The sequence below is a fragment of the Scomber japonicus genome, chromosome 14 (assembly GCF_027409825.1).
Source record: "Scomber japonicus isolate fScoJap1 chromosome 14, fScoJap1.pri, whole genome shotgun sequence".
NCBI lineage: Eukaryota > Metazoa > Chordata > Actinopteri > Scombriformes > Scombridae > Scomber > Scomber japonicus.
Window position 1 is genome coordinate 9,252,851 of NC_070591.1, and position 17,324 is coordinate 9,270,174.

The following is a 17,324-nucleotide window of genomic DNA, read 5'->3' on the forward strand; positions in this document are numbered from 1 at the left end:
TGCGTGTGTTTAATGAGACCTAGAACAGTAACATTTAATTAAAAACCAGAGCAGGCCACCAGCAGCAGCAGCAGTTTGAGCACCTCAGGGTGGGTTTCATTATTCCTATCTACACCGAATGGAACAGTGGCCAAGATAACTATCTTAATCTTATTTGGTTAACTCTGTCTTTTCACCCTGCTTTTCCTTCTCTCTTTATTTCTTTCTATTTTTACTTCCTATAGTCTCACAGCCACACATTGACCTACGCTAACCAGCCTTTTTAGTGTGTGTGTGTGCATGCCTTCAGGATAAATGAATCCCCTGACACACACACACACACACACACACACACACACACACAGCAGTTCATGTCATTGTATCCAGGTTGAGACAGAGAGAGTGAAACAAGAGAAGAGAAGGGGGGGGGGGGGCGGCAGGCAATCAGATAGAGGGGTTGTCGGGATGTGTGTATCAGTTGTATCTTGCCTGTGTGTGTGTGTGTGTGTGTGTTTGAGTTGATTGTATCACCGTGTGTTTCTCACCATCGCACCAAACACGATATTAATGACGATAAAGTTTCCTGTAGGAAGGGAAACCCGGTGTATCTCCATCAGACATGTTTCACTAATCCTTTGATGTCCTGATCAAACATTGTACCCGTGCCAAATTTATTGCTTCAGTCTCAGTAGATTTTTTTTGGCCCGTTTGCCGCTCTGTGTTTGTGAGGCGCTGAGAAATGGTGTGTAGGGCGAGCAAGCAGGAACCCAGAATGCACCCTGCCAAACCGCCAGATGCTTTGATCCAAGATGGCCCCCTGAGAGCCAGCATGGATCCACAGTGTCTCGGAGCCAAGGCTGGATTCACAGACACTGTGTCAAAGGCGGCTGCCAGGGATATTTACACCATTTGTCTTCATACAACGACGACGTTCAGCAGTGTTTCCTCTGTTGTTGTCAATCTTAACATATGCCATTCATGACAGTACAGAGAGCTGTGGTACATTTTTAACACGGGTCATCCAAGTAGGAATCGAACCCCCAACCATGCTCTTTGCCTTAATTTTTGGTACCTAGCAACAATGAAAAACAGTTAAAAGTAAATTATTACATATATAACTGAAACCTATACTTTGATTTCTTCTGTGAGCATCATTTTCCTTAATTTCCCTCTTTACAATACAAAACTGTGAATACATATTATCATATTCGAACAATTCATATAATGAACACACAAGTCACTTATACTAAAGTTATATATGTGTAGGTTATTATGCAATGGTTTTACTGGTCTGGCCCACTTGAGATCAAATTGGGTTATATATGGCCCCTGAACTAAAATGAGTTTAACACCCCTGCCCTAGGGGGATCAGGAAAGATACCTTACTTTACCTCATTTTAAATTATTAGATTATTAATTGAGCAAAACAAGCAATTTGAAGAGGAAATTCTTTGTAATGACCTTTTTTCACAATGTTAAGACTACACGAATAAAGGATTACTACAAATTAATAACAGATTAATTAATAATGAGAATAGTTAATTGCACTCTTACTAATTATAGTAGTCAAGTTTCATTAATAAATACAACAGGAACTAACCTTAGCATAGCTGAAAGTACTAGCATCTATTTTTTTAACCTTACACTCATAAAAAGCACAATTCTACACATCCTCATCTTTCTACTATAAAAATTAGTCTTATTTGAATTTTAATGATAATGAAATATTAAAGTCTTGTAGCTCATGAATAAATAAAGTTAAATGGTACAGCGTGTAAATGTGACTCGTCTTATGTGAACAAACTGCGGACCCTCTGTGTCTCTTTAAGAGTCAGGTAGCATGTGGAGGTCAGAGTTCAACCCTGGAGAGGCTGAGTGAAGGCAGGAGGATGCTGAGCAGCTGTCTAGCATCCCGTCTCTCTTCATCCCTCCATCCCCTCCTCTCTTTCTCTCTGATTTGAAAATCGCTCAACTGCTTGCCCCTTATAGTTCCATCCCTCCCTTTCTCCTCTCTCCTTTCCTACTACCCATCCTTCCCCTCTCTCCCTCCTCCTCCCTCCTCTCCTTTATCCTACCCTCCTCTACCTTTTTCCTCTGACCTCCCTGCCTTTCTCTTCTCCTCTCCTCCTTCTCCTCTCCTCCCTCCTTTCATAAAATGCGGCTGGTGGTTGGCTGGTAGCTGCTGGCTGGCTGGCTAGCGGTGGGGGATATAGCTTTATAATCCCCCCTCGTCTTCCAGCCCGCCTCGCCACAATGTCACAGGAGCTTAATATTTGCCATTATTATTTGCTTGTTTTATTTGACTTCGAGGCAGCACAATGACCTGTCAGCGCCGGCTTTATCCCCCCTCCGAGTGTCGTCCGTTTCAAAGTTGACTACAGTAATCCACGAGCCCCCGATTCCGCTAAATCCTGAAGCTTTCTTTCATTCGCTCGTTCTTTTTCTCTCTCTACCCCCCCACCCCTCTCTCCCCTCCTCTCCCTCCTCCCCGCTCCACCCTCCTAAATGAAATTACATACATCTGCTGGCTCAGAGTATCACAAATGTCCACACACTCACCGGTGTCCGCGCACACATCCACGTGCTCGCCTTTTGTCGTCAGTGACGCAGCGGCCCAATGGCTCCTCTCTCCTCTGCTATGAGTGTGTGTGTGTGTGTGTGTGTGTGTGTGTGTGTGACACATTTCTCTTGGTTTCCTCTTGTCCTTAGCAGCTCCATCTATCATTTATTCACAGGTCTAATCATATTCAGGTACAAATAAAGCACCAAACATATTGTCCTTTAGTTTATATTCTATTCTTCCGACACTCTTATCTAGATTATTTTTAAATAAAGCAGTAATATGAGCTTAAAAACATTAAATCAATCATTTAAAGCCACTAAAAAGAAGCGTTAGGTCAAAACTACATTTCTCATTTAATAAATAAAACTTCCTCTCTGGACTAGTCTGATAAAAACTTGTTAACAGAGCAACAGTGCCATACTTATAATTTAGAGGACTCCCAATTAATAAATAAGTGGTATAAAATGTCTTCTTAGTGTTAATTCTCTTATGATGCCTGTCGTAGCTACTCAGCTATTAAACCTTCCTCTTGAGAAAGGGAGAGAGAGAGAGAGGAGAGAGAAAGAAAAAAAAACAGCAAGAGATAATAACATAAGCCCTAAGACCATCTTTCATCTCACGTCCTCTGTTTTCATCCATTTCTTCTCTTCACAGACGTACTGAGTGTCAGATTAATGCTGCTGTCACTGCTTAACTGGCCTCCAGTGCCACAAAGCTTATATATCCCAGTGGTTGACCGCAGCAGAGTGACGGAATATACAAATGATCTGTGTTAGGAAAAATAAACAAGTTATAAAGAATCATTTTACATGTATTTTTTTGTTTTAAAGGGTTTATATCAAAACTAAACAAGCTGAATTTGAAATATTATGGTGTGACAATTACAATTTACAATCTACATGTAAGCATTAATGCACATTTAACTACATCTCATAGTTTATTTTGCAGCTGTCCGTCTAGTTAAATTGTTAAATTTGGGAAAAACAACAAGCTATTAGGGAATATTGGTCTTTTGGTAATAATGAAACATGTAAATATGTACATTTTAAAGGGCAAATCCTGTTTTTTAACTACATACATACATAAATTTGATCTAAATTCACATTTATAATGAAAGATTTACTCTTAATGATTCAAAACCAGCTTATTGTGTTTGTCAGCTGTTCATAATTGAAAATAAGCTCCTTTTTTTTTCACTGCTCTTCACCAATCTTATTAATGTAAAGCATTTTAACACTATCAAGAGACTTTAATAACTTAGATTCATGTGCTTGTCTCCTGTAAACCTGCCTCCATCTGATCCTGTGTTTTGAATTTTTATTAGTGGACTACTTCATTAACTCCTGTAAAATAACCTTTTAATAACAAATGTTTAAATCATTGAAATAGTCTAATAATAATAAAATATTAATACTCTGATTCAGCCAACAGATGCTCGGTAGATATCAAACTCCTGACCCAGACAGCTCCTCTTTTATTCTAGGTCAAACATGACCGATGGATGCTGCTGTTCCCATTGCTCTTATGTGGGGGCGAAACGTTTTTTTTTTAAGGGTTTCCCATTCGATCTGCTGTGTCCGTATCAGTCGTGCGCATCCCGTCATATCTTGTAAGTAAGTTACAGCACAGAGCTTTAGCCCCAGGCGTGGGCGAAGCTTACATTAGCCATGCATCTGAGTCTCTTTGCTAGCTCTCCGTGTGGTGTGTCGAGCAGGTATTAGTCTACACTAAGCATCGGAGAAGAGTCCCACAGACGTGTATGTAGGGTTTTTTTTTTTTTTCTTTTTTGAAGGCCCGCTGAGTGATTGGTGGGATATGTATTGCCCTACAGTGAGAAGGCTCCACTCTGTAAAAGACGCTCGACGGTAATCGCTGAGTTAATCCCGCCCCGGTTGAAGCTGTATTGACGTTGTGAAGGCATGGTGTGAAGTATGTGAATGTTTACACAGGGAATCATAAGTGAGTGTATTTATAGACTCACACACTCACACACACACACACACATAAATATCTGATGGACATACTGACTGTGCATCATCTCTTTCATGTGTGTGTATGCACCGTACGCTCTAATGTTGTCATTTACAGACACAGTCGATGGTAGAAAATGATCTTCTATCTGTCAGGTTCGATCTAGAGTATCGAGGTGATGGATGAGTACAAATATCTGGGGACAATAATAATAGATGCTAAACTGTTGGATGCTTTTTATAAGGAAGGGTTGCAAGCGTTTGTATTTTATGCACAAACTAAGAAAGTTTAAAAGTGGACTGACACATACTGATCCTCTTCTATCGTTCCTTTTGTGGAGAGCATTTTGACCTTCTGTTCTGCTGTCTGGTATTTTTTCATTGTCTGTGAATAACAAAAACAAACTGCATAAGATAGTTAATACGTCCAGTAAGATTATTGGTCATGACGAAGATCTGGGAGTCCTGAAGAATTACATCCCAAATATTACGATATTTTTGGCCAAATACCTTGATATCGATATTTTGACAATATTGTAGGGATGACTATCGGTGCTTTCACAAAATATTTACACAAAGAGATTTTTGATAAATAATCATCAGTAATGTGGATATAATGTTTGAGTGGATCAAGACAAATAGTAGTCTGAAGCTACTATTTAAGCTCAGAAAGTTACATTTTTATTGTGTGTGTAACTCTTGTTTGTTTGTGTTTGTGTGTGTTTGCTCTCCAGGCAACAACAAGGAGGAGGAGGAGGCCATGATGCAGGAGTGGTTCATGTTGGTCAACAAGAAGAACGCACTCATCAGACGACAGAATCAGCTCTCTCTGCTGTACGTATCCTGGAGCTCAACTCATCTTTCTGATTTAACCATCATTTCATTTTAGGGTCAAATTATCGCTACATCATCATTTTTAGAGTAATGGCTGACTGCTATAGACCTTATTAAAGATTTATTTTGGCAGGGGCCGTACACATCAATCAACATTGTACTCCACGCTTTTCATCTGTAATCCCCAGGCCGGTCAACAAGTCAGCAAAGCATAATAAAAAAAATAGAAAGAGAGAAATAGATAATATTAAGGGGCGCCTTGGTAGCCAAGTGGCAACAGCACCTGCCATGTAAAGGTGCGTCCCTGGTTCGATCCCGGCAGGAGACCTAAGCTGCAGATCATTTCCTTCTCTCTCCCTGTTTCCTGTCGGCCTTCTGCCACCTACTAACACAATAAATGCAAAAAATAAATAAAAATAAAACTTTGAAAAACTGATAAACTTACATTATGAACTATAAATATTATATCATTGATGCAGACAGTCAATAAAAGCAGAGACAAGGTTGAACAGGTCCTTATATGTACAGGCAATGTTCCAGTAGAGCAGGTGTCAAACATACAGCCCGTGGACCAGAACTGGCCCGCTAAGGGGTCCCACCCAGCCCACTGGATACGTTTGCAAAGTGTGAAAATTGCAGAAAAGTAATTCCAATTTTTTCTGCTGCTTCAGGGGTTGTTTTTTTTTCTCCACCCTGACCATGAAAACAATCCTCTGAAAAAACAAAACCTACATGGTCATATTTAAACCATTCAGGTATTGACTATCAATCAGCAGCTTCTGTGCAAATAATATTGTTGAAATTGGTTACTGGTTCGGCCCACTTCAGATCAAATTGGAGTAGAGTGATGCTCGGACAGAGAAGGCCGAACACCCGAAAGTACAACAATGCAGCCCCCTCTAAAAGTGTTATGTTTCCTAAGAGTGGAATCAGCCTCAAAATCACCTGTCTGTTTTAGTTTTCATACACCGGGAAGCATTAAACACCTGGAAGCATCATTCTTCTATTCAAGCATTAGATCACATTCGTTGAAGCTGCATGGTATATAGTAGGAGGAGGAGGGGGGTTGGAGGGGTGGAGGGGAGCAGGCTTACCACTCCATTCACCCCCTTCTGTCTATCCGCTCATTGATTTACATGTGGACGGGATATGAAATCAATAGAAATGTGGCGATCATCACTCTATCGCCAGTCTCTCTTTGTATGTGGTCAGCTGCGACAGGTGGAGACACACACACACACACAATCATACAGACACACAGGCTGCCTTTTTTTTTCTTCATTTGAGGCTGTTGCGGATTTCAAAGTGTGCGCGAGCAGAGGAGAGATTGAAGTATTCATAATCACATTATATCGTGGGAAAGGGGAGGCTTTAAAGTGGCCAATTGACAGAAGGGCTGATTATTAGCCCCTTTCTGTTCTCTCTTTGTGGAGGCGAAAGAGAGAAAAAGGCGCCTGTGAAGGACAAATTCTATTAGGGACCGAATTAGCTCATTTTTTAATATGGCTGAAAGAGGAAAGAATTTAATTTGCTCCTGCATACACACACACACACACACACACACCCCATATGTAGTCATACATACGCACACACTCGTTGCATGTCCATAAATGCACACACACACACATATACACATTTATTTAGTTTTTCTTTTGCACATCCTTTATATACATCTCTTTATATTCCCTTTTTCTTTTCTCGCACACACACACACACACACACACACACACACACACGTACGTTCACCCAGGGCTGTGTGTGTATCAGTTATGTGCAGTAGATTAATGCAAAGCCGGAGAAGGTTCGGGCTAGTAGCTGAATCAATGTTTATTGCAGGTTTCTTTAAGTGCTTAATGATTTAGTCATTAACATATTGATGAACTTTGTTGTCTCTGTGTGTGTGTGTGTGTGTGTGTGTGTGTGTGTGTGTGTGTGTGTGTGTGTGTGTGTGTGTGTGTGTGTGTGTGTGTGTGTGTGTGTGTGTGTGTGTGTGTGTTCTTTTTTTTCTCTTTCTCTCTCTAACTTGCCACAGGGAGAAAGAGCACGATCTGGAGAGACGCTTCGAACTGCTGAACAGAGAGCTGAGAGCCATGCTGGCCATTGAGGGTAAGACACACACACATACACACACAAAGGTCAGGGGATTTAGTATATGGTGTCTGCAGGTATCAGGAAGCACAGATGTGTCATTTCTTCTCTATTTTACTTCACAACAGCATCTCACTTACACTTTGTGAGGTACATTTAAATGTGAGACTCAACTTTATGATGCAAATACTTTTTAAATGAACCAGGTCTCACCACAGAGTCAAAATAATCTACTTTATGGCAGATTTAAAAAAATCTCTGCAAAATAAACTAGTCTGATCTCAACATCTGGATAAAGTTTATTTATCTACTAAACAACACAAACAGTTAAAGTTTTATTTTCTGCTTTGTGATGACGTAGGAGAAGCTGAAAGTTTTGGGCTGTTTTTGCAGGTTGATTATCTCTCCTCACGTGAATGATTTTTTTTCTTTTCTTATATTTGGCGTCCAGCCTTCATTGAAAATCCTTGAAGCAGGGGGTTGATTTGAATTCTGCGTCGGCGGCTCCTTGATGAGGATTAAGATGCGAGCTTTGCAAGGGATTTCACTCACTGATACTTGATCAATGCTATCTGTTTCCTAGCTAGACCCGACTAGCCGATGCCTGATTTGAAATCTAGCCGTGGACGCATTGAGAGAGAGAGAGAGGGAGGAGGGAAAAAATGCAGTTATATTATTGAAAGCTTGTTAACTATACCGCAGCCAGAAAAGCAGCCATTGTGTCGTATCAAAGTTGTCAGGAGGCCAGGGAAGTTTAATCCCTTTCGACTGCGTCCTCTTTGGCAAAATGAACCTTTTGCCAATCAATGCTAATTGATTTTGCCATTCGACATTGACCACCACCACCCCTCTACACCCCCAACACCCCCCCCCCCCTTCTCCTCACAGCCCTCGGACACCCATTGTAATTTCAGCGGGCACCTGATAAGCTACCTGGTCCATAATAAATCAATTGTAATTAGCAAGAAAGGAGGTGGGCCAGGCAGGAGGGGTAGGGAGGGAGGGGGAAATCTGAGTGTGGGGGGGGGTGCAGACATGCGTAGCCAAGCAGGAATACTGCAGACAGCACCGCGCTGCCTGCGTCCAGGTTGATTTCCTCTGTCTTCGCCCGGTCATTTTATTTATTTATCTTTATCGAGCTGCCGTGTGTCCACAGCTCCAGTCAAAAAACTGAATTTCACTTTCTCTGGTTCGTGTGTGTGTGTGTGTGTGTGTGTGGTGTGTGTGTGTAAGTCTGCTTTTGTCTTTTTTTGTGTGGCTGTGGGTTTCCTGGTGCTTCTGTGAGTGCATATTTATATCTGATGTGTATCATGTGTCTACCTGTTAGTCTGTGTGTGTGTGTGTGTGTGTGTGTGTGTGTGTGTGTGTGTGTGTGTGTGTGTGTGTAAAAGAGTGAAAAAGCGGAGATAGTGTGGTGCGAGGTGAGGTGGAGAGGTGGTGTGTGTCGTGTCACCGCTCCTCTCTGCCTTCATGTGGACTTGTTGGATTTGCAGCTGACTAACTTATCAGCCGGCCTTATTTTCCTCCCTAAGGGAGGCACTTAACATTCACAGACTCTACCTTTCTGTAGCAGCCACAGATAGTTCTGAGCTGCTGGGAAGAGAGCCGACTGTGTGTGTGTGTGTGTGTGTGTGTGTATATATGTGTGTGTGAGAGAGAGAGAGAGAGAGAAAGAGGATCTGTTGGTCTGTTTTTCTGCATCTGTGTGTTTACCTCTCACAGGTGTGTTTGTGTGTCCACCTGTGTGTCTATCTTTCCGTGTGTGTGTGTGTGTGTGTGTGTGTGTGTGTGCGTTCAGTGCCCATCTTTCCAGCTCTTATTTGGTGCTTGGGCAGGTCCATTGAGCGATGGTCGGGCGTGCGAGTAATTGCTGATTTGGTTGGCCAGTCGATGACACAGAGAGAGAGAGAGAGAGAGATGCAGTGTGACTCAGAGCAGAGAAAGAAACACACATCACTGCGATACACACACACACACACACACACACACACACACACACCCTGCTGAGAAAAATATATACCTGCACTGATAGACACACACCAGTCTATCTTTACTCCTCATTCGGCCTCCATAGTCACATATTGAACCAGAGTCTTCCTCATGTCTGTCCAGGTCAATATACGCCACAGCTAACTGGCTAAGCATGCTAACAGCTGATTCTGTGCATACAATTTGGACAATTCGTGTCTATAATCATTTAAACATTTCAGATTTTGATGTGAATTAAAAGCAGAAGACAAATTAAACAGTTTTAGCTGTTTGGCCGTGTCTCCGGACACGCTGCAGACCAGAAAAGAGAGAGGGAGAGAGAGAGAGAGAGAAACAAGTATGACTGGTGACGTTTTACTCCACAGTCGTATTTCTGACGTGAAGCACAGACACTGCGGGACACACGAGAGAGAGGATGAGAGGAGTGCTTTGAGGTGGAAAAAGAGGAGTCAGTAAGGAGGAGGAGAAGATTCTTCCTCTCAAAAATCAACTTAAAGCTGCTTTTCCTACTTAAGGACACTTAAAAACATGACAAGATAATTTAATTTGGACCTTTGCTACAAACCTCAAAATCACTTTATGTGGTGATTCTTGGACTTGTTAAACATTTAAAACACATAATTTAGTGCAGCTTTGGTCTCAGAAGTTTATTCATTAACCACAGAAGCTCCAATCTTGACATAATGAAGCAGCAGTAACTTATTTATCGAGCTGATTTGTGACGTTACGAGCAGCCTGACGTTAAAACAGTTTTGATTAACGGTGCAGCTGCTGCAGAATAAAACAGTCGGGGGACACGCTGAGGCTGTCGGGCCCCAGCGTTGATGTAGTTTATGAGCGTGCCCGATGATAACCACCTCCGTGTACCTTCTTGGTGTGATGCCAGGCAGGAAAATGCCATCTGTATGCCACACTCTCATCTCCCTGCCACAAAATTGATCCACTATGCCCTCTTTATCTGCTTACCGATTCACACCTATGTACGCACACACACTAAACTGTGTCTTGGCTCACTTTGAGGGCCCGTGTGTGTGTGCGAGCAAGTGTTGTGTGTGTGTTTTAAGGTGGACGCCCTCTCGCCATCTAAAAGGGATTTATGCATAGCCGGGTCCCAGAGTTTTTCCTGTTACGGTTTGATATGATAAGCTTTTTTATATGTTTAAAATCAATATGTAATCCTATGCAGGAGCTTATCCCCTCTCCACACCCCCGACACACACACACAGACGCACGCACACACACACACTCGCTTCCCATTTGTAAATCTATTTGGGCTTTGTAACACATCAGGGCGGCGTGCGCAGACCCTGATTGATTAGGTGCACTGTGCAATCCTATCACATGGGCGACTTTTGATGATGTCGCCAACTCTTTCAGTGTTGCTAGTTGACTGGAACCGACGATAACGAGACGAGTTGTCGGACTCGAGTTTTTGGGAGAATTCGGGGAACCAAGTGTGTTGTTACATTGAAGGTTTTAAAGCTGTTCCTCATTCAGGTTACATAGAAACTGCAGATAAAGTTTATCCTCATGTACTTTTAAAATAGACAAAATATTCTCATCACATCCTCTCTGCTTGAAAGATGTAAATTTTCCAGGATCTGGGTACAAGTAGTGTAGCTAACGTGATATTAAATGCAGGTTATTGTAACATATGGAGGAACAGATGCTGAAACTGTGCATTTTTGTTTACATTGATGCTTCAATTTGTGGATGATTTGATGCTGTCTGTGTTTAAAAAAGTTAGATCTTAGTTTCCAGCTTAGTGGTTTAAACACCAACTTTTTCAGAGCTGCAGTCTCATTAATATTTAGATTTGAAGCAGTGTGTGAGTCAGGAAGGTGGATCAACAAGATTGTTACTTAAACAACATTTTTTCCGCAAATATTAAGCGTGTTCTCTTGTGAAATAGAAACTTTTGTGTGAAGAGTAATGTTTAGTTATATTCTTTTTTCTTTTATAATCAGCATATTCACTGAAAAGGCCAAAAACATCAATGCATTAGCCAGTCTTTCAGTGTGTTCCCAGCATGCCTTGTCTTAAAAATCAGCTCACAAACCTACTTTTTCATATTTTAAAGACCTACATAATATCCTAAAACAGCTGGGTGCTTGAATTTTTAGACATCATGACAAAAACAGGAGTAAATAGTGTATGTGATGCTCCAATGAGTATTCATAACAGCAGGATGATGTGTGTAGGTTTGACTCTAAATAAACTACAGTGTGTGTCTTCATTGTGACTAAGGGAGTGTCACTTAGTGTAGCTGTGTGACTCATTAATGTGTTTTTAATAGTTTTACAGCACAGAGGAGTAAGATGCATGAACAATACTTAAAGATAGTTTTTTATTAGCTGATAAATAATCAAAATATAGAATATCGGCTGATTGTTCAAATATAGTCGTAATTAATTTGATTTTCTCCTGCAGCCCTGAGTGATTATTTCCACTTTTTAACACTTTTCTTTAACCATGAATGAAATCAAGCAAACTTTTTGTGCGTTGCAGTTTTTCCAACATTTGCATGTGACTGAAGAATCCGGCTACGCGTCGCTGTCAAAGACGTTTATCTGTCGACCGTTTTCACCGCCTGTCGACTTTCTTCTCCTCCAGTGACACTTTTTGTCTCTTGACTCCACTTGGACCTCGGCCAAAACCAGCTTTTGGGAGGCCTTTTTTTTTACACGAGAACAAGAGGTTAGAGCGAGCAGAGCGGAGGAGAAGGGAGAAAAAAAACCAACAAAGAAACCAAAGAGGAATATAGATCGGTGTTGATAATCGTTAATTCACGCGGACTTTTAGGTGAATATGTTTAACTTTATGAAGATGTGGATGAGATCTTTTGGATGTGTGTGTGTGTGTGTGTGTGTGTGTGTGAGATAGAGACGGATAGAAAGATGCGTGTAAGTCGGCCCTCTTCTCGTTTTTTTTTTTAGAGAATGAAGCTTTTGGGACCAGTTTTGCTGTCTTGAATAAATTTAGCGATGTAGAGAGAGAGAGAGGAGGGGAGAGAGGAGAGATGGGGAGGGGGGTTGGGGGGGTTCATGGGGATTTGAACCAGCGCATTCTTGTGTGCCTTGTGCAGACTCACATGGTTACCGTTGGCGTGCACGGCGAGGGTTATCTGAATATGCACCCACCATGTGAGTTGTACACACTCCTCAAAGTCTTTCCCCTCTCTTTAACCTCTCTCTCTCATAGAGGAGGCGGGGCTTTTTTTTTTGGGGGGGGGGGGGGGGGGGGTTCTCTGAGTGGCTGCAGGGTGTTTTGTTTGTTCCTGGGTGTCTGGTTACCCAGCCTGCCCCGCTCTGGTGTTGCCTGGTCACGTCTCTCATCGTCTCTCTTTATTGTTTACCTTCCTAATGAGGGGGGCGGGGCTCTGAGACGTGTGATTGACAGCAGCGAGCTTGCCCCCTTACACCCCCCCCCCCTCCCCTTCACCCCTTCACCTCCTATCCCACCCCTCCCTCCTTACCCTCCCTGGGACGACCAGGATTTTGGCTTTTTGGCTGAGATGTGCTCTGAAGGAGAAGGAGGGCAGGATTTTTTCATACCTCTCTCTCTCTGTGTTTTTGTGGGAAGTTTTTTTTTTTCTTCTTCTTCCTCCTTTTTTGGTGAACCCTCCTCTTGTGGGCCGGTCCTTATCACAAAAAAAAAGGAAAAAGGGATTGTGGGATTGTGGAGTTATGGCGGATACACACATTCCTATCCTGCAATTATCTGAGGAAGATGACTCACATGATGACTCATCTTTCTTTTTCTACACTTGACACAGTTTTTTTTTTCATCCTCCTGTTAAAAAAAAAGAGGAAATTAAAACAAAAACGACACACAGACACTCTTCACACACTTCACACACACACGGCTGGACATATTTGGCAGTTTTTGAAGTATTTTGTCGACTCCCGCCGCAGAAGCAGAGGAGAGTAAATTTGCTTCCTTGAAAGAGAGGAAGAGAGAGAGAGAAAAAAAAAAGAAGAAAAGAGGGGAACGTAGAGAGAGCCAAATATTGGGACTGTGTTCATTTCGCTCTGTGGTCGACTTCAAAGGGACGAGCGGGGCCAATGAAGAGAGAGCGCAGACCTTTCAGGACAAACACACTGGGCCCAGCGTGACACACACACACACACACACACACACATAGACACACTGCTGCAATTTGACTCAATGAGGAGGAGGGAGGGGGGGAGAATATTTATTTTTAATAAAGCCACACTTATTTTGGGGACTGACATTTTACAACATGCCTTTTATTCTGAAATCAATAGGCGGTTAAATATTGATAGAGGGGTGAAGTTGCCTACGCGCCACAGAAGTTGCACGCGGCTCAGCTGTGTTTGAATTCTCGCTGGGATTTATTTTCTTTCGCTAATATGAAACGATGGAGGGGCTTTTTTTTTCGGAGGGGGGGACACGTCCTCGCTCTTTGCTGAAGAGATTTCCTGCCTTCTTTTTAGCTGCGGAGGAAATCTTTCTAGTTAGTTTTAAGATGCTAAACTGAATTTTGTTTCACTGATAAAAGAAAAAGTGAAATCTGATTGAATCTGATCTGTAAACAGCTTCAGTTTGAATGATGCTCAGATGAAAGATTGATGTTTCGCTGCTGGTTGTAATGATATCGTTAAAGCACCCTTCAGTGTTCGGGGGTGAGTTTTGTGGGTGATGGAGGAAGGAGGAGGAAGGGGGGTGGGTGGGAGGGGTGCTGCCCCGGTGTTGGGTGTATGTGGAGCCAAGGGCGCCAGGCGGATATTTGAGCCCCAGGGGGAGTGAGTGCTCTCCTGTGGGCAGCCCCCTCCTCCAGGGAGAGGCTGAGGGGATTTGGATCGGGGTCCCACCTGGACCCTGTGGGGCCCTGTGGGGCCCCTTCCTGCAAAGACCCTGGAGAACTGAGACAAGAGTCGAGGGCTCACCTGTTTGTTTGTTTATTTAGCCGAGGATCAAGCAGAGTGATCAGCTGAGAGGTGATATTTATTTTATATGGAAAATACTGAATCTATTAAATTATTAAAATAAAGATAAACTTATAACTTATTTACCAAAATAATACCTGACTCTTTCAAACTGGACCCAAAACAGGACCAAACAGGTGTCTCAAGTTATCATTCTGTCTTTAAAATGTCTGAAAATTGTGCAAAAAAATAGGAAGAAGGTTTCCCAAAAGTGCCACTAAAACCTTTTGTTTACTCCCAACACAAAAAGTGAGAAAAAAAGCTCCATAGCTTCATGTCTGTGTTGTGTTTCATGAAGCTGCACATCAACATCCTTCAGATGTTGGGGGCGACACATCATCACGCACACACACTGGTCCGTACGTGGATCCAGACTCATCTCCAAGAGTCCAGCAGGTTCATAAAAAGATGAACTTTTATCAAACTGTCCTGAATGATCTGAACGAGCAACATGTGTCTTAGTTTATAGCTCAGATGAACGTCCGTCATGTTGAGGCTGAGTCGTCTCTGGTCTGTCCTTTAATGAGACTCAGTTCAATGATGAAGCGCTAAAGACTTAAACAGGTGACGTCAGGTCCGGTGTTTCTATTCCAGGAGGATCGAGGGTGATTCTGTAGAAAAGTTGAACCTGGTGAGGAAGTTCAGACTCTTCTCTCCTCACAGGACAGAAAAACTAAAGTGTTCATCTGGAAGGTTTTCAGAATAAAAAGGTCAGTGTGTCTCCTGGTCTGAAGGAGTCTGTTCTTCTGGTGTCGTTGCAGACTGGCAGAAGACGGAGGCCCAGAAGAGACGAGAGCAGCTGCTGCTGGATGAGCTGGTCATACTGGTCAACAAACGAGACGCGCTGGTCAGGGACCTGGACGCTCAGGAGAAACAGTAAGTTACCCACAATCCTCCATAACCACACACACACAACAGGTATGAAACACAGATGTAAAAACTACCAAAAAAAAACACTCAGTCCTGCTGGAGGGTTTTTCTCTCAGTCACTCTTTGGTAAGTCTGCGAGGGCGGTTTGCTGCCTATCTTTAGATTTCCAGAAGTCCCTGAGAAAGCGCAGACGTAGTGAAAACACATTTCAGGGCGCGCTGCGTTCCAGCAGGCCTGCAGTCGTCCTGCAGCACCTGCAGGGGCGGGTTCTCTTCCAGATCGGCGGCACCGTCCGCCAACAGGGTGCCAGGCGCAGGTGAAAGGTCAGAGCCCGGCCCCTGGTGCTAGGCCACTCCACAGGTGGCATGGCGACGGTTGCCGTGGCACCGACTGCATTACCTGTATATTTGTTTATGTGTGTGTGTGTGTGTGTGTATGTGTGCATGTGTGTGTGCATCCCTCCCCTCTTCCTGCTCCCCCTGCCGACACATCTGACCTTTTGACCTTTGCCCTCCGCAGGGCCGAGGAGGAGGACGAGCACCTGGAGAGAACGCTGGAGCAGAACAAAGGCAAGATGGCCAAGAAAGAAGAGAAGTGTGTCCTTCAATGATTGTCATTTCAGAAAAAAAAAAAAACACAACCAACAAATGTAGCCGATAAAAGAAATGTATCGTTATGATTATTATTGATTATTGATATATTATTATAATTATTATTTGATAGTGGCTTTCCTAGACATTTCCTGACCTGGTTGTTGTTTTGGTGAAACTAACAGCAGAGACTCGGCTGGATTAAAGAGGCCCTGCGATGCTTTTGCACCAACTTTATACTGACTCGAACTGTCCCACTTATATACAATATTTTTTATGTTAATTTGCTTTAAGATCGGTACTTGTATGTGATATGAATATGTATGAGACTAAAAGCAGTTGCAAACCCCTGTCGGACAGATGGGATATTTGTATGTAACGATGCAGCAGCACAGCCTCCTCTGTCTGAATGTGGAGACCAGTCGGATTGAGGTACAGCACAACTGGGTTTTAATGGGGGATTTTTTTTCTCCCTTCCTCTTCTTCTTCTTCTTCTTCTTCTTTTCATGAGGTTGAGAAGACAAGTCGGACTTTTAAAAACAAACACACACACACACAAAAAAAAGAGTCGTTATAATATCAGTCTTTTCAAAGCTACTTCATTACTTGACTGTGTATCTTTTAATTATTTCACTTTAAAGTTTTTACTTGTAAAATATCTTAAAAAAGGGGGAGGGGGGTTGGGGGGGGGGTGCACACCGTTCATAAATCTTGCATAAATCTTAACTTTTCCTATTGCTTTTTTATTGTCTTGGCTTGAAAGCAGTTTACCAAAAGAAAGATCATGTTTTAAAAAATAATAATAATAATCTCATGTTGTATATTTTCATCACTGCTCTGACCAATAGCTTCCAAAATCCTCTTTTTTTTTCAGGATCCATGCAGTCGAAAGTAAAATATATATATATTATTTATTGCCGTTTGTCCTATAAGCTGCTTGTAAGTGAAACTACCATCACATTTCATTTCATGTGCATTTTTTTTTTTTTTTTTTTTTGCTCAACAAACTTTTTTTTTGATTTCTATTTATTGTATTCTGAAGAGGAGAAAATATGCTTAAACACACAAACACACATATACACACACACACACACACACACACACACACACACACATGCATCTCTTAGAGCTCCACATCTGGTGCAGTTGTCCTTTTTAAGTGTGAACATTTATCTGTTTATTTATTCCAGTGTCATAACCCAAGAAGTCTTCAATAAAGTCCTTTATGATTTCATACTCCACAAAGCAGCGTGTGACTTTTTCTTTTTTTTACTTTATTTTTAACCTCCTCTGGAAACAAATAGAAAAAATATATTAAAGGTTTATTAAAGCTGCTGGTATTTAATTTACAAACATCTGGACGAGTTGTTTTTTGTTGTAATTTTCATAATATTTGAGTGATGATTTTTTAATAAAACGGTGGCACAAAAGTCTCAATTATTATGTTTAATTTATATTTTCACTATTTGTCTATTTTACCTCCATATTGTGC

The 17,324-nt window shown here is 42.0% G+C and overlaps 1 protein-coding gene across 2 annotated transcripts in view; it reads left to right on the forward strand.

The window, feature by feature from the left end:
• The window catches only part of ehbp1 (EH domain binding protein 1), a 167,907-nt gene extending 150,811 nt beyond the window's left edge, over positions 1-17,096 (forward strand). For both annotated transcript variants that reach the window (XM_053332881.1, XM_053332882.1), the window contains 4 exons: positions 5,247-5,346; positions 7,379-7,452; positions 15,134-15,248; positions 15,762-17,096. In XM_053332881.1, the coding sequence (XP_053188856.1) occupies positions 5,247-5,346; positions 7,379-7,452; positions 15,134-15,248; positions 15,762-15,852 (380 nt within the window). In that variant the 3' untranslated portion in view covers positions 15,853-17,096. The remainder of the gene's footprint in view (positions 1-5,246; positions 5,347-7,378; positions 7,453-15,133; positions 15,249-15,761) is intronic.
• Positions 17,097-17,324: the final 228 nt, after the last annotated feature.